General features: G+C 45.1%; 1 protein-coding gene across 1 annotated transcript; it reads right to left on the bottom strand.

Annotated features, from left to right (window-relative positions):
• Positions 1–6,545: 6,545 nt before the first annotated feature.
• Positions 6,546–23,215, bottom strand: AP3M2 (adaptor related protein complex 3 subunit mu 2; the record flags this gene model as incomplete). The annotated part of the gene is made up of 8 exons (XM_080710547.1): positions 6,546–6,646; positions 9,145–9,289; positions 9,796–10,003; positions 11,845–11,978; positions 12,220–12,305; positions 14,246–14,383; positions 18,491–18,662; positions 22,943–23,215. 8 exons carry the CDS (start codon positions 23,213–23,215, stop codon positions 6,546–6,548), a joined length of 1,257 nt encoding a protein of 418 aa, XP_080566673.1.
• Positions 23,216–25,002: the final 1,787 nt, after the last annotated feature.

The raw sequence follows: 25,002 nt of genomic DNA, 5'->3' as shown, positions 1-25,002 counted from the left end.
AATAGGGCAGTGGGTGTAGCTCAGAGATCGAATACCCCTGGGTTCCATCCCCAGACCCGCAAAAAAAAAAAAAAAAAAAAGACAACCTCCAGTACTTATGATCTTAGAGGAAGTCTGAGTTTCAAATTAAATTCCCTTTCTAAAAGTGTTGAGAAGTCTTGCAGGCCCAAAGCAGGCCACAAAGGAGAAGGCTCCAGGCTGGTAGTCTGGGACCTGAACTGGGCCCAGAGTTCTCCACAACAAACTTAAGGAGATGCTGGCCTTTTTAGTTCTTGCAATTCTGATGGGAGTGTTTTGCTGCTTGCTAGAGTCAGGACTAGACATGGAGAGAAATTCTTTCCTCATTGTATCTGTGTGATCTTTTTCCTATTTTAAAAATCTTTTTAGCCAGGCAGTGGTGGTGCACACCTGTAATCTCAGTACTTGGGAGACTGAGACAGTAGGATTACAGGTTCAAAAGCAGCCTCCGAAATTTAGTGAGACTCCGAAATTTAGTGGGACCCTGTTTATAAAAATTAATCTGGGCACAGACATACACATCTGTAACAACAGTACTTGGAAGGCTTAGACAGGAGGATCACAGATTCAAGGATTTAGCGAGACTCTCAGCTTCCTAGAGAGACCTTATTTCAAAATAAAAATAAGCCAGGCCCTCAACAACTCAGTGAGACCCTGCTTCAAAATAAAAAAGAGCCGGGCATGGTGGCGCAGGCTTGTAATCCCCATGCTTGGGAAGCTGAGACAGGAGGATCACATAGGTTAGAAGTCAGCCTCAGCTACTTTAGTGAGGCTCTCAGCAATTTAGTGAGACCCTGTTTCCAAATAAAATATAAAATAGGTCTATGAGTATAGCTCGGAGGTAGAAAAGCCCCTGGGTTCCACCTGCAGTACCACCAAAATATAAAATAAAATAAAATAAATAAATAAATAAAAATTAAAAAGGGCCAGGCGTGGTGGCGCATGCTTGTAATCCCAGTATTCAGGAGGCTGAGATCTGGGGATCGCAGTTCGCGGACAACCTCAGCTACTTAGTGAGGCCCTCTGCAATTCAGTGATACCAGGTTTCAAAATAAAGAATAAAAAATAGGGCAGGGGGTGTAGCTCAGAGGTCGAATGCCCCTGGGTTCCATCTCCAGACCCGCAAAATAAATAAATAAATAAATAAATAATAAAAATTAAAAAGGGCTGGGCATGGTGGCACACGCTTGTAATCCCCACGCTTGGGAGGCGGAGACAGGAGGATCATGCAGGTTCGAAGCCAGCTGCGCTGGCTTAAGAGACCCTGTTTCCAAATAAAAAAGTATAAAAATAGGTCTGGGAGTGTAGCCTGTAGGTAGAAGGGCTTCCAGAAACCCCAGTACCACCAAATAAATAAATAAAAATAAATTTTAAAAGGGCTTGGCATGGTGGTGTACACTTGTAATCCCAGTACTTGGAGGCAGGAGGATTTCAAGTTCTTAGCCAGTCTCAGCTACTTAGTGAGGCCATCTGCAATTTAATGAGACCCTGTTCCAAAATAAAGAATAAAATATAGGGCTGGGAGTGTAGCTCAAAGTTAGAATGAATGCCTCTGGGTTCAATTCCCAGTACCACAAAAAAAAAAAAAAAAAAAAAAAAAAAAAAAAGATCTGAGGGTATGGCTAGAAGGTAGAATGTCCCTGGGCTTAATCCCAAGTACCAAAATAAAAATTAGGGCTGGGGATGTAGTTCTAATACCTCTGGATTCAATCCCTAGTACCAAAAACTAAACTAAACTAAAATAAATAAATAATAAAAATAAATGAGTAAGTACGATTCTAAAAATTGTAGACATTAATATTAGTGGCGCCAAGTCACCACCTACTGGCCACAGAAGAAATTACAAATATATAATGAGATCTGGTGGATGCCTGAACCTGGAGAGTACTGTACCTTAGATATACTATCTTTTCCTGTCTATAGATACCTATAATAAAGTTTAATTTTATAAATTAGGCACAGTAAGACATGGACAATAGCCAATATTAAAACAGAACAATTATATCAATGCACCGTTGCACGAGTTCCGTGCACGCAGTCCGCGCCCCTCTCATTTCCTCCCGTGGCGGTTGCTGTGGTTCCAGGGCTCTCTCCCCATCTCCGTCTCCATCGAGGTGTGGTGCTTTCTGGTGCAACGCAGAGTCCACAACACGTTCTCTTTTCATGTCTCCCACCCTGAATTGATGCTTTCCCATCACTTTTGGTATTGAGGTTTGAACCCACAGGTGTTCTACCTCCAAGCTACACCACAACACTGTGTGTGTGTGTGTGTGTGTGTGTGTGTGTGTGTGTGTAATTGGGGATTGAACCCAGAGGCAGTATATCTCCAAGTTACACTCCAGTTCTGCCCCCCACCCTTTTGTCATTTTTTAAATTTTGGAACAGGGTCCTGCTAGGTTGATTAGTCTCACTGCTTCTGAGGCTATCTTCAAACCTGTGACCTTCCTGTCTCAGTCTCCCAAGTACTGGGGTTACAAAAGTGCCACCACATCTGACTACCCCCAGCCTTTTTGGTTTATTTAATTTGAAATCAAGGAAGGCCTCAGTAAGTTGTTAAGGCTGGTCTAAAACTTGGCGATCCTCCTACCTCAGCCTCCCAAGTATGCAAGTATGGAATTACAGACATGGGCCACTGCACCAGGATTTATTTTTCAGTTTGAAACAGGATCTTGCCAAGTACTGAGGGTCTCACTATGTTACAGAGGCTAGCTTAGAACCTGAGATCCTTGTCTCATTCTCCCAAATACTGGGATTAAAGGTATGTGCCCCAAACACAGATTTTTTCTCCTTGAAGTACCGGGGATTGAACCCAGGGACATTCTACCTGAGCTACACCCCCAGCCCATTTTATATTTTGAATCAGGGTTTAAGTCACTATGCACTGGCCCTGGGCCTGGAATCCGCCTGTGAGGACCCCCAGAACTGAGATTACAGGTGCATCCTAACACACTGGCAGAATGTTTACATTGGGTGGCGGGAGAGCAAAACTAGTACAACTTCCTTTTTCTTTATGACTTCAGGTAGATGTTCCACTCTTATTGTAGATCTCAGCAAGCTCGGTGTATCTTTTTCTCCCTTTAAGTATGGAACTTGCACCATTTCACTTGAAGGAAGTGCCTTGTAGCTTCTTTGTGGCATAATCCGTTTGGGAGTAAGTAGAATGAGGCCAAATGCGAGCACCACGATACCACAGTAGTGGGTCTGACAGCCGATGGCGGCCACCAGGCAGTGGAGCCAACCGTGTGGGTATGCTGGGCAAGCGGACGACTGCGTCCAGGACAGGGTGGCACAAATCAAAGTGGGCCAGGACAGAGGAGGACAGTGGGTTTCATCAAGCTACTCAGAATGGTGCATAATTTAAAACATACAGCTCAGCCGGGCATGGTGGGCACGCTTGTAATCTCAGTACTTGGGAGGCTGAGACAGGAGGATCACAGGTTCATGGCCAGCCTCGGCTACTTTGTGAGGCCCTCTACAACTTAGTGGAGACCTTATTTCAAAATAAAGAATAAAAAATAGGGCTAGGGGTGTAGCTCGGAGGTAGAATTCCCTGGGTTCCATCCCCAGTAAAGCAAAATAAATAAATGAATAAATAATAAAAAAAAAATAGGTCTGGAGGTGTGGCTCAGAGGTAGAATGCCCCTGGGTCCATCCCCATATCAACACACACACACACACACACACACACACACACACACACACACACACACACCTCTTCTCAAACTCTCCCTTGCTTTCTGCCTGCCAGCTTTCAAAATTTAAATTGAAATATGAGAACTGTTTACATTTGAAACTTCCCATTTAGTATTTTCAGACTGCAGTGGACTTCTGGCAACTGAAACTGGGAAAAGCAAGACTGCAGCTAAGGGGGAGGGCACTAAAGAATGGCAAAAGGGAAGAAGCTGAACATTCACCAACACTAGTACTGCGGCTAGTTAACCCGGAATAGCAGCGCAGGCAGGGACGTTAGCATCTGCGCCTTCCTGGCCAGGAACCCTCTACAACAGACTCCGTACCTGCAGCCCTGCCTCACACCTGAACCTACCAACCGGAGAAGCAGGTCGGGGGCAGCACTAGAGTAGACACTGCAGCTCCTATGGGTCTCTTGATGCCCGAGGAGAACGTAATGATTGATCTGGACCTTAGTGTCACAGCCCTAAAAATGACACTAACACCAACATGCCCTATTTTCCAGAGACTAGGGATGCCAAGCTACACACATGCTAGCTGAGAACAGAAGCAGGTAAGACCTTCCTGAATAAATTCCTTACTGCTTCCACTGAGGACTATATGGCAGGGCTTTGTTGCTAGTTCTAGTGACAAAAAAACAAAACAAAACAAAAAAAACCCCACTTCAGCCACAGAAGACGGATAAAACCCAACTTTATTAAGATTTATTTTAACAGAGAACCAACCTCTGTATCAGCACACGTGAACTGAACAGCTCCGCTGAGGTGCCGGCAGTGAGCTCGGCTGTGCTCTTGGGCTGCCACACCCAGGACGACGGCCATTTCCCATATGCTTACTTATGTCTGTAGGTCCCACACTCTAGATTTTATTTCTTCTTAGGTACATCCCTTGAAATAGAATGCACTGCCCTAGAGGAAATAAAACAGCTGCACAGAGAAGACTAAAAGTGCTCAGGGGCCAAGATCAGTTGCTTCCTCTGATCTAGGAAACCTTGAGTCCTCTGGCACCCTCAGGAGAGTGATTCTGAGTATTCTGGAGTCTGCAGGCCGTCGCCCTACCGCAGCAGGTGTGTGCACAGGCTGTGGGGATCCAAGACAAATTCTTCAACAGTGGACTACAAAACACATCTGGCTGTACACAGCACAGTTTACCCCAGAGGAAAACCACAAGTAAACATTACTCTGCAGCAGAAAGTCCTGGAAGCAGCAAGATTAAGCAAGTAGGGAAAAGAAAAAAAAAAAAAGATTGCAATTGCATAAGTATTTGGAAACAGGACTTCATAGAAGAGACACAGTGTGGACTGCACAGGACTACCTTTTCCTCTATAAAACAATGCAGGGCACAATGCATCTTAAAAGAATAAAAACAGAAAGACCTGTCTTTTATATAGATATTTAAGTGGGGAATGGACACATGGAAGTGGAATAGAAAACGCCCATGGAAAAAGCCGTAAGTATTCCTCTCAGCTGCCACGTTTCTTCAGCTGGGTTAGTTACATATGATCAGCAGGGTCCATCTTCCTGCCTCATTGATTTTATTCAAAGATCTAAGGGATTCTTTTGGCCTATCTGTGGCTAATAGAGTATGAAATGAAAGATGTGAGGAGCCGACACCTTCACTAGGCAGCTTCAAGGGTCCAGCACACCTCAGTAGGGCCGGCTGCACTGGGGCCACTGAGGGACGGCTTCCGGCAGAAAGGCCCCAGCCGGCCTCGGCCGAGTGAGCCCTAAGCACGGAATCCTTCTGCTTCACCTCCACGGTGAGCAGGCAGCGCGGGCCTGCCACGCTCAGGAAACCTGGCCCCACGGAACTCCCCTACGTTTTGAGAACCCCGAGGAAAGCTCAGGTAATAAGAAAAAGGCAGTGAATTCTGTCAAGAGAAGTGAGCAGAACTGTTTTGGGAAGAAGGCAGGCCACCTTCTCACTAAAGACGGCAGACCGAGGGCTCAAGAAAAGCAACCGTTTGCAAACTGGAAGCCAGTTTGACGGCTTCAGTCTCTAAGGAAAAGTCTGATGCCACTGTGCTTTCCTGTCAGTGGGGAACCTGAACTTTAGAAGTTTCCAGTTCACTTGTAGTAATACAATGTTTACATATTAGAGGGATCAGGAAGAAGCCAACTCAACTCTGTCCTTCCTAACCCTCCTCAATGCAGAGTGTGGTCACTTCTCTGGCCAGTCTTTCACTTCTCTGTCTCCTCATAACTCTTCAATATTTCTTCTTTCTTCTCCAAATATCAGGTCTTTCTTTTTTGTGCTGGGAACTGAACCCAGGGCCAGGTAAGTGCTCCACCACTGCGCTACACCCCTTGCCTCAGATCAGATCTTTTTGTGTGTTCTGTGTGCTGATGGAAACTGAAGCCAGGGCCTTGTACATGTGCTAGGCAAGCACTCTACCACTGGGCTACATCCCCAGCCCCATAGATCAGATCTTTTTTGGCCTTTCTTTTACTAACATTCATTTTTCTTCTGATTTTTCTTTCTAGAATTTTTCTACCTTAAAAAAAAAATGATTATCTTTTATTGGCTTTAGATAATTAAAGCCAAGGAAGCAACAAATGTTGGTCTTTTTCTATGGTAACCATGTCAAAAATACGGTGTTGCATACCACCACGCCCCTCACACCTCTCTCCTTCAGCTCTGAGTTGGAGTGACTGCTTCGGTTCTGCGCCGTTCTCCTGGCGGCCTCTTCTCCCTTGATTAGTTCCATGGCACTGAAGGCTAAGGAAGAGAGTGGGCGGGCCTGGAGGGGGCTGACCTAAGAGACAGGCTGATAGATTTACTTTTAGACAAGTAAGAAATGAAAAGGTGTTGTAACTGTTCCCTCTACAAAACTCCCTTCAGGTTCGAACTTGGAACTTGCCGGCTTTGGTCATGTATTTTATGCCCTTAAAGGGCTTGTACTTTTCTCCGTACATATCCAGACGATTCACTTTGAGTCCTGGGAGAAGAGATAAGATATGAGTGTTATTCAGAAGATGCAGGCAGAGCAACGTTTGCATTCACTTCACTGCAGGAGCAGCGGGAGAGAAGCTGCTGTGAGGACGAGCCACAAAGCTGGGCGCTCCCCGCCCGGTGCACCCACGGGAGGAGAGCGCGCGCACAGGGCTCCACGAGGAGCTCGCTTCAGGTGGACGGCAGAAAGCTAAGCCTAGGCACAGAAGAGTAGGGACAGAGCAGGGCGCTGTACATCCTGCCTAAGCTACTGGAATCAATGAATGACTTAATAATGACAAAAACCAATGAATTAATAATGAAATAAGAAATAAGCCAGGTGTGGTGGTCCATGCCTCTAAATCCCAGTACTTGGAAGGCTCAGACAAGAGGAACAGATTTGAGGCCAGCCTCAAATATTTAGTGAGAACCTCGGCAACCAAGCAAGACACTCAAAATAGAATAAAAAGGGCTGGGGTATAGCTCAGAGAGAGAATGCCCCTGGGTTCAATCCAGAAAGAAAGAAGAAAAAGAGAACCTAAGTTGACTAATAATAACAACAATGACCTACTCAGTGGATGCTAAGTATTTTCATGATACTAGGCAAAAAAAATTTATATTATATATAGCATGATAGTTTTGTTTGTTTTTTGTTTTTGTGGAACTGGGAATTGAATCCAGAGGTATTGTACCTCTGAGCTACACCCCTAGCCCTATTTTTTTTTTTTTTGTAGTACTGGGGATTGAACCCAGGGGCACTGTACCTCCACGCTACACCCCCAGCCGTATCTTTTATTCTTTATTTTGAAACAAGGTCTCACTAATTTTTGGAGGGCCTCACAAGTAGCTGAGGCTGGCCACGAACCCGGATCCTCCTGTCTCAGCCTCCCAAGTACTAGGATTACAAGCGTGCACCACCACGCCTAGCTAGCCCTATTTTTTATTCTTTATTTTGAAACAGGGTCTCACTAAGTTGTGGAGGGCCTCACAAGTTGCTGAGGCTGGCCAAGAACCTGTCTCAGTCTTCCAAGTACTGAGATTCCCAGCATGCACCACCATGCCCAACAGCATGATAGTTAAGTGGTTTTTCTTTTTTCTTTTTTTTTTTTTAGTACTGGAAATATTGAACCCAGAGGCATTATACCTCCAAACTATATCACAGCTCTTTTTAAAGTGGGTTTTTTTTTTTAATAGTACTGGGGATAGAAGCCAGGGCCATGGTACCTCCAAGCTACACCTTGGTTTTGTAACAGGGTCTCATTAAGTTGTGAAGGACCTCACTAAGTAGCTCCTCCCAAATGCTGGGATTACAAGCATGCACCACCATACCCGGCTTTTTTAAAGGGTTTGAAAATTTGAAAAAAGGTCTAAATTGCAGAGGATCTCACTAAGTTGCTGAGGCTGGCCTTGAACCTCTGATCCTCGTCTCAGTCTCTTGAGTACTGAAAATTACAGGTGTATACCACCACACCCAACTTGTAATTTTTTACAAGTTTGAAGTAGGGTCTCACTAAGGTGCTAAGGCTATCCTCAAACCTGCAGTCCTCCTGTCTCAGCTTCTCAAGCACTGGAATTACAGGTGTGTGCCACGGTGCCCAGTTTATTAAATATTTTAAGATGAAACAGCTTATAACTTAACTATTTTTTTGTGGTACTGGGGATTGAACTGTGTATTCTACCTCTGAGCTATAATACAGCCCTATTTTTTGTTCTTTAGTATGAAATAGAGTCTCACTAAGTTGCAGAGAGTCTCACTAAGTAGCTGAGGCTGATGGTGAACCTGCAATCCTCCTGTCACAGCCTCCCAAGTCTGGGATTACAAGTATGTACCACCATGCCTGGCTAACAACTAAATTCTAATCACTTGATTAGACAAGGTCTTTTAGTAAATAAAAATAGGAATAGGAGCATCATATAAAGCTAAAGTAATTTCCGTTTGAGATCATAGGGTTGGTCTAAGAAATAAATAAGAAAACATATGAAAAGAGCTTAAGAGAGCACCCAGCAATCACAGGTGCCCAAGAGGTGGCACCTGCTCATCCCCCCCTCACCTAAGGCAAGTCCAGGACAAAGCAGACTGGCCGGACAGGCCCAGTGTTCCAAATGAAACCAGAAGCAAACCTGAGAGTCTTCTGATATTGGGAGGAAGGAGCAGAAATTGTTCCTTTTCCTTCCTAGCTAAGAATGCAGATGCATTCGCCTTCTGAAGCCCTGGGAACCTCCGATGAACAGCCCTAGGATGACCCAGCAACAGCCTGGGAACACCCCCTGAACCAATAGTGCTTCCTTCTCATTTGTGTCTCAGGCATTTTTATTCAGGTCATTTAGGCCCACTTCAAAGTAAGGACTGTAAAGTTCCCCAGAAATGTACTGGAAGAGATGTTACTGAAGACGTACCAGGTGGCAAAACCAAGCCTCAGGAGCAGGAGCTATGGGTGGGCTTCCCGGCACCTGTGCGCCTGGGGAGGGAGGGAGGCCACCTTACTCCCTTCAAAATCCTCTTACCAGAAATGGCCAGCTGCTGGATCTTAAATTGCAGGTTAATTGTAGGATTCTCATCCGGTTTAGAAGCTCCAGTCTGAAGACTCATGGTCCCTTTCAAACTTGGTAGCTTCTGAGGATTTATTTTTCCTACATCCCAAGACAGCATCTTCAAACAAATAATAAAGGATAAGTGGTCTTTACAATAAGGTAATGAAGTATAGCACAAACTTTACCCTGTGGGAATGGCTCACAGCATCCTAAGTGCCTCTAGGGAGTCTCCTTCCTTCCTTCCTTCCTTCCTTCTTTTCTTCCTTCCTTTCTTTTGCAGTACTGGAGATGGAACCCAGGGACATTCTACTTCCAAGCTACAACTCCAGCCTTACTTTTTATTCTTTGTTTTGAAACAGTCTCGCTGAGTTGCAAAGGGCCTAAGTAGCTGAGGCTGTCCAGGAACCATGATCTTCCTGTTTCAGCCTCCCAGATGCCGGGATTACAAGCGTGAGCCACCACACCCGGCTTCTCTAGGGAGTTTTCTAGTAGAGAAAATCATCACTGTGAGTTATCTCAAGGAAGACAACAGTGTCTCCTTGATTAATCTCGCCTTCTAAGGTATCGAGTTGGTGGAGAGCTCCTACTTGACATCGAGAGTTCAGAGTGGCCTGTGCTCCCTACCTTTGTCACTGGGTCAAACGTGTGCGTCCCCTGGGATGGAGTGAGGCTCATGTTCAGGACTCCTTTGGGCATCTGGCTGATGACTATCACTCCCTCTATGGTCTTCCCCATGGTCTGCTTGGGTCCCACTGTTATTTCAAAGCGTCCCAGTGAGCTGCTGTCCCGGAAACTGATGCTGTGTTTGACGTACACTGGAATCGCAACCAGACTGGAAAAGATACAAAGAGCCCATTTTATTAATGTGCTGCAAAATGGTATCACTTCCCTTTTCACATTATACTTTTCTTGCCTATTGGCAGCTCAACCATGTAATCCCAGTACTTGGAAGGCTGAGACAGGAGGATCACAGGTTCCTGGCCAGCAACTTAGTGAGACCCTGCTTCAAAATAACACACACAAACACACACAGAGCCAGGTGTAGTGGCACACGCTTGTAATCCCAAAACCTGGGGGACTGAGATAGGAGGATCACAGGTTTGCAGCCAGCCTCAGCGATTAATGAGGCTCACTGCAACTTAGTGAGACCCTGCTTTAAAATAAAATAATAAAATAGGGCTGGTGGTGTAGCTCAGAGGAATGTCCTTGGGTATTCACAAAATCAAATAAATAAAAATTCACAAAAGCAAATAAATAAAAATAAACACAGAAAAATACAGTCAGAAACTATTATTATGCTAAGATTATTTGGTGGCTTTTCTAAGTCTGTTTTATATCCTGTCAAATCATGACACCCTACCCTACCTGTTAAGAGTTTTTGTGATGATCAGATGAAATTGGAGAAGAGCCCCATCAAGAAATTGAGCCTGTGAGACCGGAGGATCGCAGTTCACAGACAGCCTCAGCTACTTAGTGAGGCCCTCTGCAACTCAAGAGAGACCCTGTTTCAAAATAAAGAATAAAAAATAGGGCTTGGGGGGTGTGTGGCTTAGAGGTAGAATGCCTCTGGGTTCCATCCCCAGTACCATAAAAAATAATAATAATAATAAATTGAGCCTGGCATGGTAGCAAAGGTCTGTAATTCTGGTAGTCATTATTTTTTCCATTTGATAAACTAACATCTGTCTAATAAAACTAAGTCTTCTGAAACCTCTTTGAATAATATAAACAAAACCAAAGAATACATTAAGCCCATCACGAGAAAAGCCTAACAAGCCAAAATAAAGCCCTATATTTCTGTTTTAATTTGTGACACAAATTAACAAACATTTAATTATTTACAAACAAATTATTTACACTGGAGAGAGTAACACTCATACCTCAGGATGTTTCATAATTTCACAGGAAGGTACTGGTCACCAAGGCTCCCTAGCTCCTGGCCCACATACCTTCTATACAACACTGTTTCCCAAGGCCTCCAAATTGAAGAGAATGTTCCAGACCAAAAATCACTCATCTTACACCTTCTTGTAGCATAACTTACACTTTTGGGAGGTTAAATGGAACCTGGGGTTTTCTTCCTCAGAACTACACTCCTGGTCCTTTTTATTTGTGTGTGTGTGTGTGTGTGTGTGTGTGTGTGTTACTGGGAGTGAAACCCAGGGGCTTTCCTACCTCTGGGCTATACTCCCAGACCTATTTTATATTTTATTTGGAAACAGGGTCTCACTAAGTTGCTGAGAGCCTCACTGAGTAGCTGAGGCTGGATTCGAACCTGTGCGACCCTCCGGTCTCAGCCTCCCAAGCGCGGGGATTACAAGCGTGTGCCACCACGCCGGCTCTGGTCCTTTTTATTTTGGAACAGGATCTTGCTAGGTTGCTAAGACTGGCCATGAGCCTGTGATCCTCCTGTCTCAGCCTCCCAGGACTAGGATCACAGGCAGGAGCCATGAGCAGCTTTAGACTCTTACTCAATCCTCACACAAAGGCACTTTTATTATTTTCAGACAAGAAAACACACAGGAGGAAAGCAACTCACCTGAGGAGACACAATTAGCAAGTACGTGCTGGAACCTGAACCAGGGAACTGTAGCGCCCCGGTTCCTAATCACTACAGCCAGTTTCCATACACACCACAGACACAGATTCCACTGGGGGGAAGGAGCTGCTTACTTCTGTGCACTGACATGGTAGGAGAGCAGGCGGAAGCTCCCATCGGGCGGGATGAACGAGAGAATCCGCTCCGACTCCCAGCGCTTGAAGCGAACACAAGGGTGGAAGCTGACGTCATCCAACAGCCTGGGGTTCTAGTTGCAGACAGGCAAAGGAAGGCAAGAAGCAGGGATTACACACCCACGTTTTTCTCAAGAAAAAGTGAGATGAAGTCTTTACTAAAAGACACACACACACAGAAACTCTGGTACTCATAGGAAAGTCAAGCGTGGCAAAATCCATGCATTTCTCCTTGTTCTACTCCACTCTCACCACTCTCCTTGCAGGAGTATTTAATCTCTCGTCCCAGAATGCGTGCTCTGGGCCAGGGTTTACCATGAAGGAAAGTGTGAGGTCTGGCATCCCGGTCAGTTTGACGCAGGCATCGACCACCCCCTGGATCTCAGCAGTAACCGTGGAACCTGAGATGGAATGGACAGAAGGCAGAAGTTGTGAGCACGGCTCCGTGCTTCCCAGCTCGTCCCTCCCTCCTCCTCTCTCTGCCTCCCTTTCATCCTTCTTCCCTCTCTCCATTTCTTCTTTCCTTCTGCCTAGCCATCCAATTCATTTATCCGACCCATGCATCCAAACATTTAGCAATCGCAGATCACTCTGGTGACGTCTGGGGACAACAGGATGGATGAGACAGATTAGCTTACAGGAGTTTCCATTCTAGGACTGGCATCAGCACAGAGCATCACTGCCTTAACCAACAGGTCAGGGAACAGGTCATTGGCAACCGCCCTCCCTGAGGCCATCGGAGAGCTCTGCTGCGAAACCAAAGGGACCCTCACAGCCTCTGCCCTGCGTCCCTCTCTGCAACAGCTGTCACTGCAGACCTCTTCCTCCCTTCAGAGTGCTCCTCTGTCCAGCCCCCTCGGCTCTTCTGTGCTGCCGGCTCCTCTCAGTGTCCTGCGCAGCTTCGTGCACACCCCTTAGCTGTCCATGCTTCCCACCACCCCGAACAGCCTCCCTTCCACTCTACACACTCTCCTCAGGTCGCTCTATCTCCTATCAAGGCTTCAACCTCCATTTGTGGTCAATTGTTTTCTGTTTTTTTGTTCTGGAGATACTGGGGATTGAATCAAGAAGCATTCTACCTCTGAGCCACACCCCCAGCCCTTTGTATTTTTTATTTTGACACAGGGTCTCGCTAAGTTGCTGAAGCTGACCTTGAGCTTGTGACCATGTCTCAGCTTCCCACCTACCAGCATTACAGATATAGCCCACCATGCCAGCGGCTCTGTTTTGAAGGTCAGTCTCACTCTTCACTAATGGACACTCCACCAGAAAGTCACTGGGGCAAACTCCACATGTCAAAAATAAACTCATCAGCCAGGCATGGTGGCGAACACCTGTATTCCCAGAACTTAGGAGGATGAGATAGGAGGATTACAGGTTTGAGGTCAGCCTCAATAACTTAGCAAGACCTTGTCTCCAAATAAAAAATAAATGGGGCATGGTGGTACATGCCTATAATCCCAGTACTTGGGAGGCAGAAACAGAAAGATCGAAAGTTCAAGGTCAGCCTCAGCAACTTAGTGAGACCTTGTTTCAAAAAAAAAAAAAAAAAAAAAAAAAAGAATAAAATAGGGCTGGAGGTGTATGTAGCTCAGAGGTAGACTGGCCCTGACTTCCATCCCCAGTACCACACAAAAAAAAATAAAATAAAATAAAATAAAAAGAACCAGGAATGTAGCTCAGAGATAGGATACCTCTGGGTTCAATCTCCAATACCAAAAAAAAAAAAAAAAAAAAAAAAAAAACAGGATCTATACAAGTAAAACACTGGTCTGGTTGGGCGTGGTGACGCACGCTTGTACTCCCTGCGCTTGGGAGGCGGAGACAAGAGGATAGCGCGAGTTCGAAGCCAGCCGTGTGGGCTTGAGAGACCCTGTTTCCAAAAAATAAAATATAGGTCTGGGAGTATAGCCCGGAGGTAGAAGGGCTTCCAGGAACCCCAGTACCACCAATAAATAAATAAATAAGACATTGGTCTGCATCAAAACATGAAAGCCAGCCAGGCGTGGTGGTGCACGCTTGTAATGCCAGTACTTGGGAGGCTGAGACAAGAGGACCACAGGTTTGTGGCCAGCCTCAGCTACTTAGGCCCTCTGAAACTTAAGTGAGACCCATTTCAAAATAAAGACTTTTAAAAGGGGGGAGGGCTGGGGTTATAGCACAGTGGTAGAATGTCCTTGAGTTCAATTCCCGGTACTGAAAAACAAAACAAAACCAGCACAGTGCTCCACACAAGTAGTTAATAAATCAAACCGAATGGGGGATAATTCTGGCACCACCAAAGATTATATGCAAAGTCCTCCTATTTTCAAATCTCCGAGAACATCTTAGGAGCACACACCTGACTTATCAATTATGGCATCGATCTCTTCAATCACATCGAAATAGGCCTCGTTGTTGGTGTATTTCACGCCTGTCCGCCGCCACGGCACCACCGACAGCTGCCCCGTCGGAAGCTGGTCACCCACGTTGGTACTTCCTGAGACAGTTCATGTTCATGCTTTTAGAATTCATTTGAACTTTCCTGCCAATTCCATTCTAATAACCAGCAAACACGTTCCTAGAGGTTTCTCTGCTCCTGCTATTCATACACTATCAAACAGAAAACGAGCATTTCCCCAGCCTCTATATAGGGCAACTTAGTCTATTTTTAAAACTGTCACCATCTGGTCTGCCTCCTCAAGCTGAAGAAAGGTTAAAAAAAAAGGCTACCTGAGAAACAGATATCATATTTTGGTTCTGAAAGTAACATGAACTTAGTGTCTCAAATTCCATCATAGCCCGAATCTTAAATAATGTATTGGCTTTCAGTAGGGTTGGTATCTACATATTGACATAAAATTTTCATGGGTAAAAACAGTCCTGCAGTTTGAGTTTGGTTCTTAGGTACAGTAATGACAGGTATTAAAAGGTATATATCAACATGATCTATCTTGTACCAATACTGAAACTTAGGGGGAAAAAACATCAATTAGATCCTTACTTGTCTATAAGAGTTGAAGATCAATTCTTAGACTTGTTTTTTCCCCAAAAGGCATTGTGTCTGTGTGTGTGTGTGTGTGTGTGTGTGTGTGTGTGTGTGTGTGTGTGTGACCAGAGATTGAACCCAGAGGCATTCTACTTCCAAGCTACATCCCCAGCCCTATTTTTTATTCTTTATTTATTATTGTTGTTGATTTTGTTTTTGTACTGGGGATAAAGCCCAAGGGCCTTCTACTTCTGGGCTATACCCCTAGCTCTATTTTCTTTTTTATATGAAAAAAGGGTCTTGCTAAATTGCTGAGAGTCTCATTAAGTTGCTGAGGCTGGCCACAACCCTGCGATCCTCCTTTCTCAGCCTCCCAGGTACTGAAATTACAAGCATGCACCACCACACATGGCTTGAAAAAAAATTTTTTTAATTCAAAGACCTTATATTGAAAGAATGAAATGCTAAAACTTAAAATCTATTTTCACTGCCTACATCTTTCTACTCTAAAGAAAGAAACATGAACATATACATATTCAGCATGTTTATAAAACATTTCAGCTTTTTTTTTTGGTTTGAGTTGCTAGCTTAGTAAATTCGTAATATCCATAAATATTCAGGTACTTACAAAAACTCTGAAGGATCAAAACAAACTCGGAATATTGAAAAAGTTAGTATATTTATTGTTGGGTCAATAACCACATTTTCTAAGTTATCAAAACTTCATAATATATCTTATATTCAGTGAGACACATGTTCGTGCTTTCCCTTTCCCTCACTCCCCCCCCCTCTCTGTTTCTTTTTCTTTTTCTCTCTCTCTCTCTCTCTCCCTCTCTCTCTCTCTCTCTCTCTCTGTTTTTTGTGGTACTGGGGATAGAACCCAGGTGCACTCTACCTCCAGCTATACCTCATCCCTATATTTTATTCTTTATTTTGAAACAGGGTCTCGCTTCTCTCATTCTTTTTTAAAAATTTATTTTCCAAACTGTCTTTACTTTTTTGTTTTTTGGTACTGGGAGCTACACCTCGAGCCCATTTTTTTTTTTTTTTTTTTTGAACCTAGGGGCTTTTCTACCTCCAGGTTATGCTCCTGGACTTGTTTTATACTTTACTTGGAAACAGGGTCTCACTAAGTAGCTGAGAGCCCCACTAAGTAGCTGAGGCTGGCTTTGAACCTGTGCAATCCTCCTGTCTCAGCCTCCCAAGCGCGGGGATTACAAGAGTGCGCCACCACGCCCAGCCACCCCGAGCCCAATTTTATTTTGAAAGAAGGTCTTGCTAAGTTGCTTAGATTATGCTGAAACCTGTGATATTCCATTCTCAACCTCCCAAGTGCTGGATGATGATGCATCACCATGCCAGCCGTGTCTTCACATTCGACAGGCCAGATCCTTAGGCTTCCCTCATGATTCTTTTTCAAAACTGCCCTGGCTACTCTTCATATTTACACTTTTTTTTTTTTTGGTGGTACTGGGGTTCCTGGAAGCCCTTCTACCTCCGGGCTACACTCCCAGACCTATTTTATATTTTTAAAACAGGGTCTCTTACGCCAGCGCGGCTGGCTTCGAACCTGCGTAATCCTCCTGTCTCCACCTCCCAAGCGCGGGGATTACAAGCGTGCGCCACCACGCCCGGCATCATATTTACACTTTTTAAGGTGCATTTTTCCACTAGTTATGTCGAATTTGATGAGACTTTTGTTGATGCATTAAATAAGACCCAAAGAGTAGCTAGGCACAGTGGCATATGCCCAGAATCGCAGTACTTGGGAGGCTGAGACTAGATGATCAAGGAGCGAGGCCAGTCTTAGCAACTTAGTCCCTCAGGAACTTAGACCCTGTTTAAAAATAAAAAGTAAGCCCGGTGTGGTGGCGCACGCTTGTAATCCCAGCATTCAGGAGGCTGAGACAAGAGGATCGCAGGTTCACACCCAGCCTCAGCTACTTAGTGAGGCCCTTTGCAACTCAGTGAGACCCTGTTTCAAAATAAAGAATAAAAAACAGGGCTGGGGGTGTTTCTCAGAGGTAAAATGCCCCTGGTTTTCATTCCCCATACTGAAAAAAAAAAAAAAAATTCATCCATCATACTTTTTGTTTGTTTTTGGTACTGGGGCATTCTACATTTGAGCAATACCCCTGCCCTTTTTATTTCTTATTTGAAACAGAGTCTCACTGAGTTACTGAGGCTCTTGCTCAATTGTTGAGGCTAGCCTCCAACCCGTGATCCTCTTAACTCAGCCTCCCAAATACTGGGATTACAGACTTGTCACACCACCACGCCTGTCTTATCTATCATTCTTTTATCTCCAAAAGATGAAGCCAGGCATGGTGGCACATGTCTGTAATGCCAGTACTTGGGAGGCTGAGACAGGAGAATTTCAGGTTTGGGGCCAGTTTCATCCACTTAGCATGGCCCTCTGGAACTTAGGCGAGACCCTGTTTCAAATTAAAAAATTAAAATAGGGCTAGGGGTATAGTTCACACTTAGAATGCCCCTGGTTGTCCAAGCCCCAGCAACACACACACACACACACACACACACACACACACACACACACACACAGAGAAATATATACACCAAGTGTTAAAAGTATAATGGGATTAAAGATTTTTATGTTCTTTGGGCTTTTCTGTATTTCTGAAGTTTCATATTTATCAGCTGGGCGTAGTGGCACAAGCTTGTAACCCCAGCATTTGCGAAGCTGAGACAGGAGGATCTCGGTTCATGGACAACCACAGCTACTTAGTGAGGCCCTTTGCAACTCAGTGAGACACTGTTTCAAAATAAAGAATTAAAATATAGGGCTGGGGGTGTCACTCGGAGGTAGATGTCCCTGGGTTCCATCCCCAGTACCGTAAACAAACAAACAAACAAACAAAAAACCCGATTTTCTTCTGTAATCAGAAAAAAATGTTGTTAAATATAACATTTTTTTTTTTAATAGATTAACAGATGCTGTGGCTCAGTCTAGGGCTTTGTACACGCTCCACTACTGAGCTACATCCCAACCCTCTGAATGCTTCATCTTGTCACTGAAACTAAAGACATAAAGACGCCGGGCGTGGTGGCGCACGCTTGTAATCCCCGCGCTTGGGGGGCTGAGACAGGAGGATCGCACAGGTTCAAAGTCAGCCTCAGCTACTTAGTGAGGCTCTCAGCAACTTAGTGAGACCCTGTTTCCAAATAAAATAGAAAATAGGTCTGGGAGTGTAGCCCGGAGGTAGAAAGCCCCTGGGTCCAACCCCCACCACCACCAAAAAAATACAAAAAAATAAAAACAAACAAACAAAAGACATAAAGACCAATTTAAAGCACGCAGAGCTGGGCATGGTAGCACACACTTGTAACCCCAATATTTGGAAGCCTTAAATAGGAGGAGCACAGGTTTGGGGCCAACCTCAGCAACTTTGTGAGGCTGTCAGCAATTTAGCAAGACCTTGTTTCCAAATAAAAATTAAGACAGGGCTAAGGGTAAACTTAGAAGTATAATGCCCCTAAGTTTAATACCTAGTCCCACACACAAAATAAAACACTCCAACACTTGAGATTCCCACTCAAAAAAGAAAAAAGCATACATAAAACTAAGCCTTATCTGGCTTTCTGTTGGCCCACCCCTACCTGTTATGGTGTTGACAACTGTCCGAAGGATAGTGGGCGGCTTTATCAGCTCTTTGAGGATGTTGGACTCGGTAGCCAAGGGAAACCCGTTGTCAAGCATCTCTTCCAGTACCTCGTAAACCACAACCACATTGTCTTTGATTACTGGCTCTGAACAGACTCCAAAATAATCCTGATAAAGAAATAATATACACACTTACCACCTAGAGACTGTAAAAGCAAGCTAAATAATGTTCCTAAAAAGTGGAGATCTGGTCTCAGGGTTTCTAGGGCACTCCTCTGCACTGAGGAACAGTGCATACCACGTTTGGGAAAGGGAACACTGGACTGGCTGAGGCTACTACTGTCAGAGGTAGATTTTCCTATAGACTGGAGGGCCATCTGACCTCTTTGGATTGGCTTCCTCAACTTCTTTTTCTTCTCTTTTGGTGGCACTGGGGATGGAACCCAGGAGCATTCTACTTAGAGATACACTCCCAGCCCTATTTTATATTTTATTTTGAAATGGTCTCACTAAATTGCTGAGGCTAACTTGAAAACTGTGATTCTCCTGTCTCAGCCTCCCAAATACTGGGATTATAGGTACACCACCATGCCCAACAATTTCCTCAATATGACATATACAATATAAAACGGAATCCAGATCATTACATGAACTTAGGAACAAGAATCTGAATTGTGCAAAATTTTAACTTTTTCTTTTCACATGTGTGGTACTGAGGATTGAACCCAGGGGCCTTCTACCACTGAGCTACACCTTCAACTCTTTATTTTGAGACAGGGTCTCACTAAGTTGCCCAGGCTGACCTTGAACCTGCAAGCTTCCCAAGTACTAGGATTACAGGTGTGCATCACCACACCCAACTTGAAGTTATAGCATTTTATATATGATATAGAATTTTACATGAAAATCTTTTTAACTCCACCTGTGCTATTTTTTTTTTTTTTTTTTTTTTTTGCAGGTCTAGGGATGGAACCCAGGGGCATTTGCCCTCCGAGCTACATCCCCTGCCCTATTTTTTATTCTTTATTTTGAAACAGGGTCTCACTGAGTTGCAGCGAGCCTAAGTAGCTGAGGCTGTCCGCGAACCATGATCCTCTGGTCTCAGCCTCCAGAATGCTGGGATTACAAGCATGTGCCACCACACCCGGCTTCTAATGCTACAATTTTAAGAACTCTTCATCCTTTCATTCAAAAGGTACACAGGGTGCCACACACCTGCAGTCCTGAGGCAGCACACAGACATAAGAATAGGAAAAAGCAGATAAGAGGGACAAGAGTAGCCATGCTTAAAAGTCCAGATCCAGAGTCCACTTTCACCTTATCTGACCACAAACAGGCCAATTAAATAATTAGATCTCCTGTATAGGTCATCTGATTACTTCAAACACATGTCACCTCCGATGGAGCCTTCAACTTTTTTTTTTTTTTTTTTTTTTTTTGGTACTGGGGATGGAACCCAGGGGCATTCTATCTCTGAGCTATATCCCCATCTCTATTTTTTATTCTTTATTTTGAAACAGGGTCTCATGCTGCATGGTGGCACACACTTGTAATCCCAGCATTTGGGAGGCTGAGACAGGAGGATTGCAGTTTGCAGACAGCCTCAGCTACTTAGTGAAGCCCTCTGCAACTCAATGAGACCCTGTTTCAAAATAAAGAATAAAAAAATAGGGCTGGGGGTGTAGCTCGAAGGCAGAATGCCCCTGGATTCCATCTCCAGTACTGCAAAAAATAAAAATAAATAAAAAATGAAACAGGGTCTCACTGAGTTGCAGAGGGCTTCACTAAGTAGCCGAGGCTGTCTGCGAACTGCGATCCTCCCATCTCAGCCTCCCAAATGCTGGGATTACAAGCGTGCGCCACCATGCCTGGTGCAATTTTACTAGGTTTTATAAACCAACCATAAAAATGAGCAGTTGGAAAGAAGACTTGCAATATAACAAAGTTCTACAGCAAAAATGCCTGAAAATTCCATACATATATATCTGGAACTCTTCCATCATATTCTAGTACCAGAAAATGCTGCCAGAGAGGGCGAATGTCAATATTAAAGTACTGGGATATATACATTTAACAACTGCTTCAAAATGTTTCAAAAATGACAAGTTTGCAAGTTCCAGACTTCCAAATTAGCAACTTTACTGTTTTCCCAAGTTCCTGTTTTGTTGTTTTTGTTTATTGTTTTTTGGGGTTTTTTTTGTGTGTGGTACTGGGATGGAACCTAGGGGCCTTCTACCTCCGAGCTTCACCCCCAGCCCTAATTTTTATTCTTTATTTTGAAGCAGGGTCTCGCTGAGATTTGTCCCCAAACTGTGATCCTCCTGTCTCAGCCTCCCAAATGCTGTGAATTTCAGCAGGCACCACCACACCCAGCTTGCGGTTTGAACTAATTCACAACTTTTCTTACTACCACCATTAATACGTTATGTAATATTGGTGTGGTGATAGCCAGTGGCTGCCGAGTTTCACCAATAGGACTGTTAAGTCTCAGAATAGGTGGAAATCATAACAAGACAGAATAGTTTAAGAGCATAACTGTTGGCCTTACTTCTAGTTCCTTCAGATGCTGAATCTTATCATTCTTAGGGTTTTTTTTTTGTGGTGCTGGGGATCAAAATCAAGGTTAGACAAGTGCTCTACCACTAACCTACATCCCCAAGCCTATAATCCTTAGATTTTCACTGTACAAGGGAACTAGTATGATGCATGAGAACTGAAATCTCATAACAGCATTATCAATCAGTATGTATAGGAAAAAATTCATAACATATATTTTAAGTTGGGTGTGGTGGTACATGCTTGTAATCCCAGTACTTGGGGGGCTGAGACTGAAGGATTACAGGTTTATCACTAGCCTCATCAACTTAGAGAGACACTGTTTCAAAATAAGAAATAGCTGGGTGTGGTGGCGCATGCTTGTAATCCCTGCGCTTGGGAGGCTGAGACAGGAGGATCGCACAGGTTCAAAGCCAGCCGCAGCTACTTAGTGAGGCTTTCAGCAACTTAGTGAGACCCTGTTTCAAAAAAAAAAAAAAAGGTCTGGGAGTATAGCCCGGAGGTAGAAAGCCTCTGGGTTCCACCCCCAGTACCACCAAAATAAGAAATAAAATAGGGCTTTATAGCTCAGAGGTAGAATGCCTCTGGGTTCCATTCCTAGCACACACCACCCCCAAATAACCACACACACACACACACACACACACACAATTCTCTTGGGAATAAAAGTAGCTCTAAGCATGTGATGGAGAAAGGAATGTAAATGAAAGGATTCTTTGATTCGCCTTTTAATTTGCCATAATGTCGGGGACCTCACTCTCTCCTCTAGTTTCACAATTCCCATATTCATGTGACTAATTCCAGATTTCATATGACACAGAAGTTAAAAAAAAGGGCCTTTGCTTCTTTTTGTTGCTGTCTGGTACTGGGGATTGAATACAGGGGCATGCTACCTCTGAGCTATACCCCTAGCCCTTTTTACTTTGAAACAGGGTCTCACCAAGCTGCTGAGGCTCTTGCTAAATTGCTGAGACTGGCCTTGAACTTGTAATCCTCCTTTTTTTTTTTTTTTTTTGGTGGTACTGGGGTTCCTGGAAACTCTTCTACCTCCAGGATACACTCCCAGACCTATTTTTTATTTTTTAATTGTTAACAGGGTCTCTTAAGCCAGCGCGGCTGGCTTCGAACCTGCGTGCTCCTCCCGTCTCCGCTTCCCTAGTGCCGGGATTACAAGCTTGCGCCACCACGCCCGGCTTACTTGCAATCCTCTTGTCTTAGCCTTCCAAGTACTGAAATTACAGGCATGCACGACCACACCCAATGGGCCTTTGCTTCTAATTTATCATTTGATTTATGCAAATAACAATAACAGTTACAAGCTGAGGGATTCTCCTTCACCACTTTGATGCAACTAAAAGCAACATAGATAACAACAGTCAGAATCAAGTCCATATGCTGGGCGTGGTGGTGCACATTTATAATCCCCGCAGTTGGGAGGCTGAAACAGGAGTATGGTGTAGGTTCAAAGCCAGCCTCAGCTGGCTTAAGAGACCCTGTTTCCAAATAAAAATATATTAAAAAAAAAATAGGTCTGGGAGTGTAGCCCGGAGGTAGAAGGCCCCTGGGTTCCATCCCCAGTATAATAAAAAAAAAAAAAAAAAATCAAGACCACTACACACAAAAAATCTAAACTCTAATTTGTGAGCAAAATGAAGGACCAGAACTAAAAACACGTCACATGGTCAAATCAAGCAGGGTAGGTTTCTCCTGCAACTGGTCGTTTTGAAGTGCAAACACCTTAATAAATAGAAATAAGAATCCTAATTGGATGAGAAGTGAACACCACCAGAGTTTTGATTTCATAAACATTTTCTTAACCCAGGCTGATTACAATGGAAGCGGGACTGTAAAGACGACAGTTTACAGATGTGAACCTTCTCACATTCACCAACCTGAAATGTGTCCACTACTCGGTGAAGAAACTCAATGACAAACAGCGGTGGGACCTCCGTCTGAATCACAGCCACAAAAAAGATCTTGTGGCGATAAACGCTTAGGAGATAGTGGTGAGGGGTAGGGATAACTGGAGGCACATTTTCTGCCTCAGTGGCTCTCTCCTGAGCCTCAAAAAAGTAATCGCAAACAGAACGGCTGACCACACTCTTCCAGTGTTTCTCCAGAAAAATATCTCCAGAGGAGTTGATCAAGAAAAGACTGTGAATCATGGTGCAGACTTTCAGGGGAACAGGAAAGCCTCTGTCAGTTGGAAAGCCTCGGAATCCTGAAAATTTTCAACCCTAAAACAAAAAGAAACTATATTCAGTTCCATTCAAACAGAACATCCTCCCCATCCTTTCAAGCAGCCCAAGTCTTGACCATCTCTTGCGACCAGGATGAAGTTGTTGCCTACTGCACAAGCCCAAAGCATCCTCCCGAATGCCTACGGGTGAGTACTGGCCACCTCCTTCTCAGTCAATCCTGTACTTCCAGCTCTCTTTCTGGGTTTTTTCCCCTCCTGCCAGATCTTTTCAAATGCTAAGCACATACTCTACCACTGAGCTACATCCCATCCCCGCCCCTACTCCAAGTGTGTCCAGTTAAAAAGCTACTCAATCTTTGGGTATCTCTTTTTCTAACTAGACTGGAAGCTCCTTGAGGGAAAGGACGGTGCCTCGCGGCTCTCACTGCCTCGCTGCCCCATACCTCCTTGCATGCGGAAGGTTTTGAACAGTATCGGTGACTCCATATGTTTTGGCCACAACTCACACATATACAATAAAAGTGCAGCTCAACCTGGTAACCAGGAGGGGCTGGGGGTGAAGCTCAAGGCCTAATTCCCGAGGCCCTGGATGCAAGCCACACGGCCCCTAAATAAATATATACGGGAGCCAATGAGCATACTTTCCACTCGGATGGCAGTCAATTTGCTGTTAAGAGATACAAATGATTTGGAAGGCTTTGTATGAATAAAACAGATCTCAAATATCTAACCAATAATTTAATACTAATTATGTTATATTTTGAACATATTGGATCATAGAGGATGCATTAAAATTAATTTAGCCTGTTTTAAATTAAACTTTAATATGGCTACTAGAAGATGCGTAATTACACATGTGATTTGCTTTACACTTCTCTTGCATAGAGCCGGCCGTGGCATGGAAAGCTGCCAAAGCAGTCTTCATTCATTCCGTCAGACCCATTCTCTGAGTACTTGCTATGCACAAGGCTCTGCGTGCAGTGCCTTTCAAAATAATGCCTCCAGGGCACAACCCATCTCCACGGTGCCGATCTCTTGGACGAGTGGTCACGCTGTACCCCAGCTGTGGCCGTTCCGGGAAGCGACTGCAGCCGGGCCCAGGCGGTTCCATCGCGAAGGCCTGCGGTACCAAGGACCCCGGGGCGATCTTAATCCCTCTGCCCGGGCTAGGCGGCGGGAGGGAGGGGAGAGCCAGGCTGTGGAGGAGAGCGGCCGGAGCGGATACTCCTGGTGCAGCCGCGAGCCGGCTGAGGCCCACCGGGAGCTGGACGGCGGGGGCCAAGGGGGCCCGAGGTCCCGCTCTGCGGGGGCGGGAAGGCTGCAGGGCCTAGCGGAGCGCGCACGTGCGTTGCCACGGCAACAGTGTCCTCTCCTCCCCCTCCCCGCATCAGCCAGAGCCGACCACCTCCCGAAGCTCGCTCTCTCACCTCGCGCTGCAGAAAGCCGCAGCTCCGAGGCTCTGTCGGTCCGGCGACGCCCAGCCTTCGGCCCCAGCCCCGCGCGCCCTAAACCCACCGCCAGGACCGCGCCGCCGCACTCGGCCCCCGCGCGGAGCGGCGCCCTCCGCTGCGCCGCCGGCAGGCCCCGCCCCTCACGCACTTTGATTGGCCGGCCCGCGGCCTTGCACCGACCGGGACGGAGCCCTGGGGGCCGCTGATTGGGCGCCGGCGAGCCTCCCCTCTCCTCTGATTGGTCACTCATCGCGTCTCCTCAGGCCCGAGACCCCAATTGGCCCGTGATAAGAGTCCGATG

Source organism: Muscardinus avellanarius (genome assembly GCF_963383645.1).
Source record: "Muscardinus avellanarius genome assembly, chromosome: 14".
NCBI classification, from domain to species: Eukaryota; Metazoa; Chordata; class Mammalia; order Rodentia; family Gliridae; genus Muscardinus; species Muscardinus avellanarius.
Note: the sequence above shows the minus strand (reverse complement) of the source record. Positions and strands in the feature narration are given on the sequence as shown.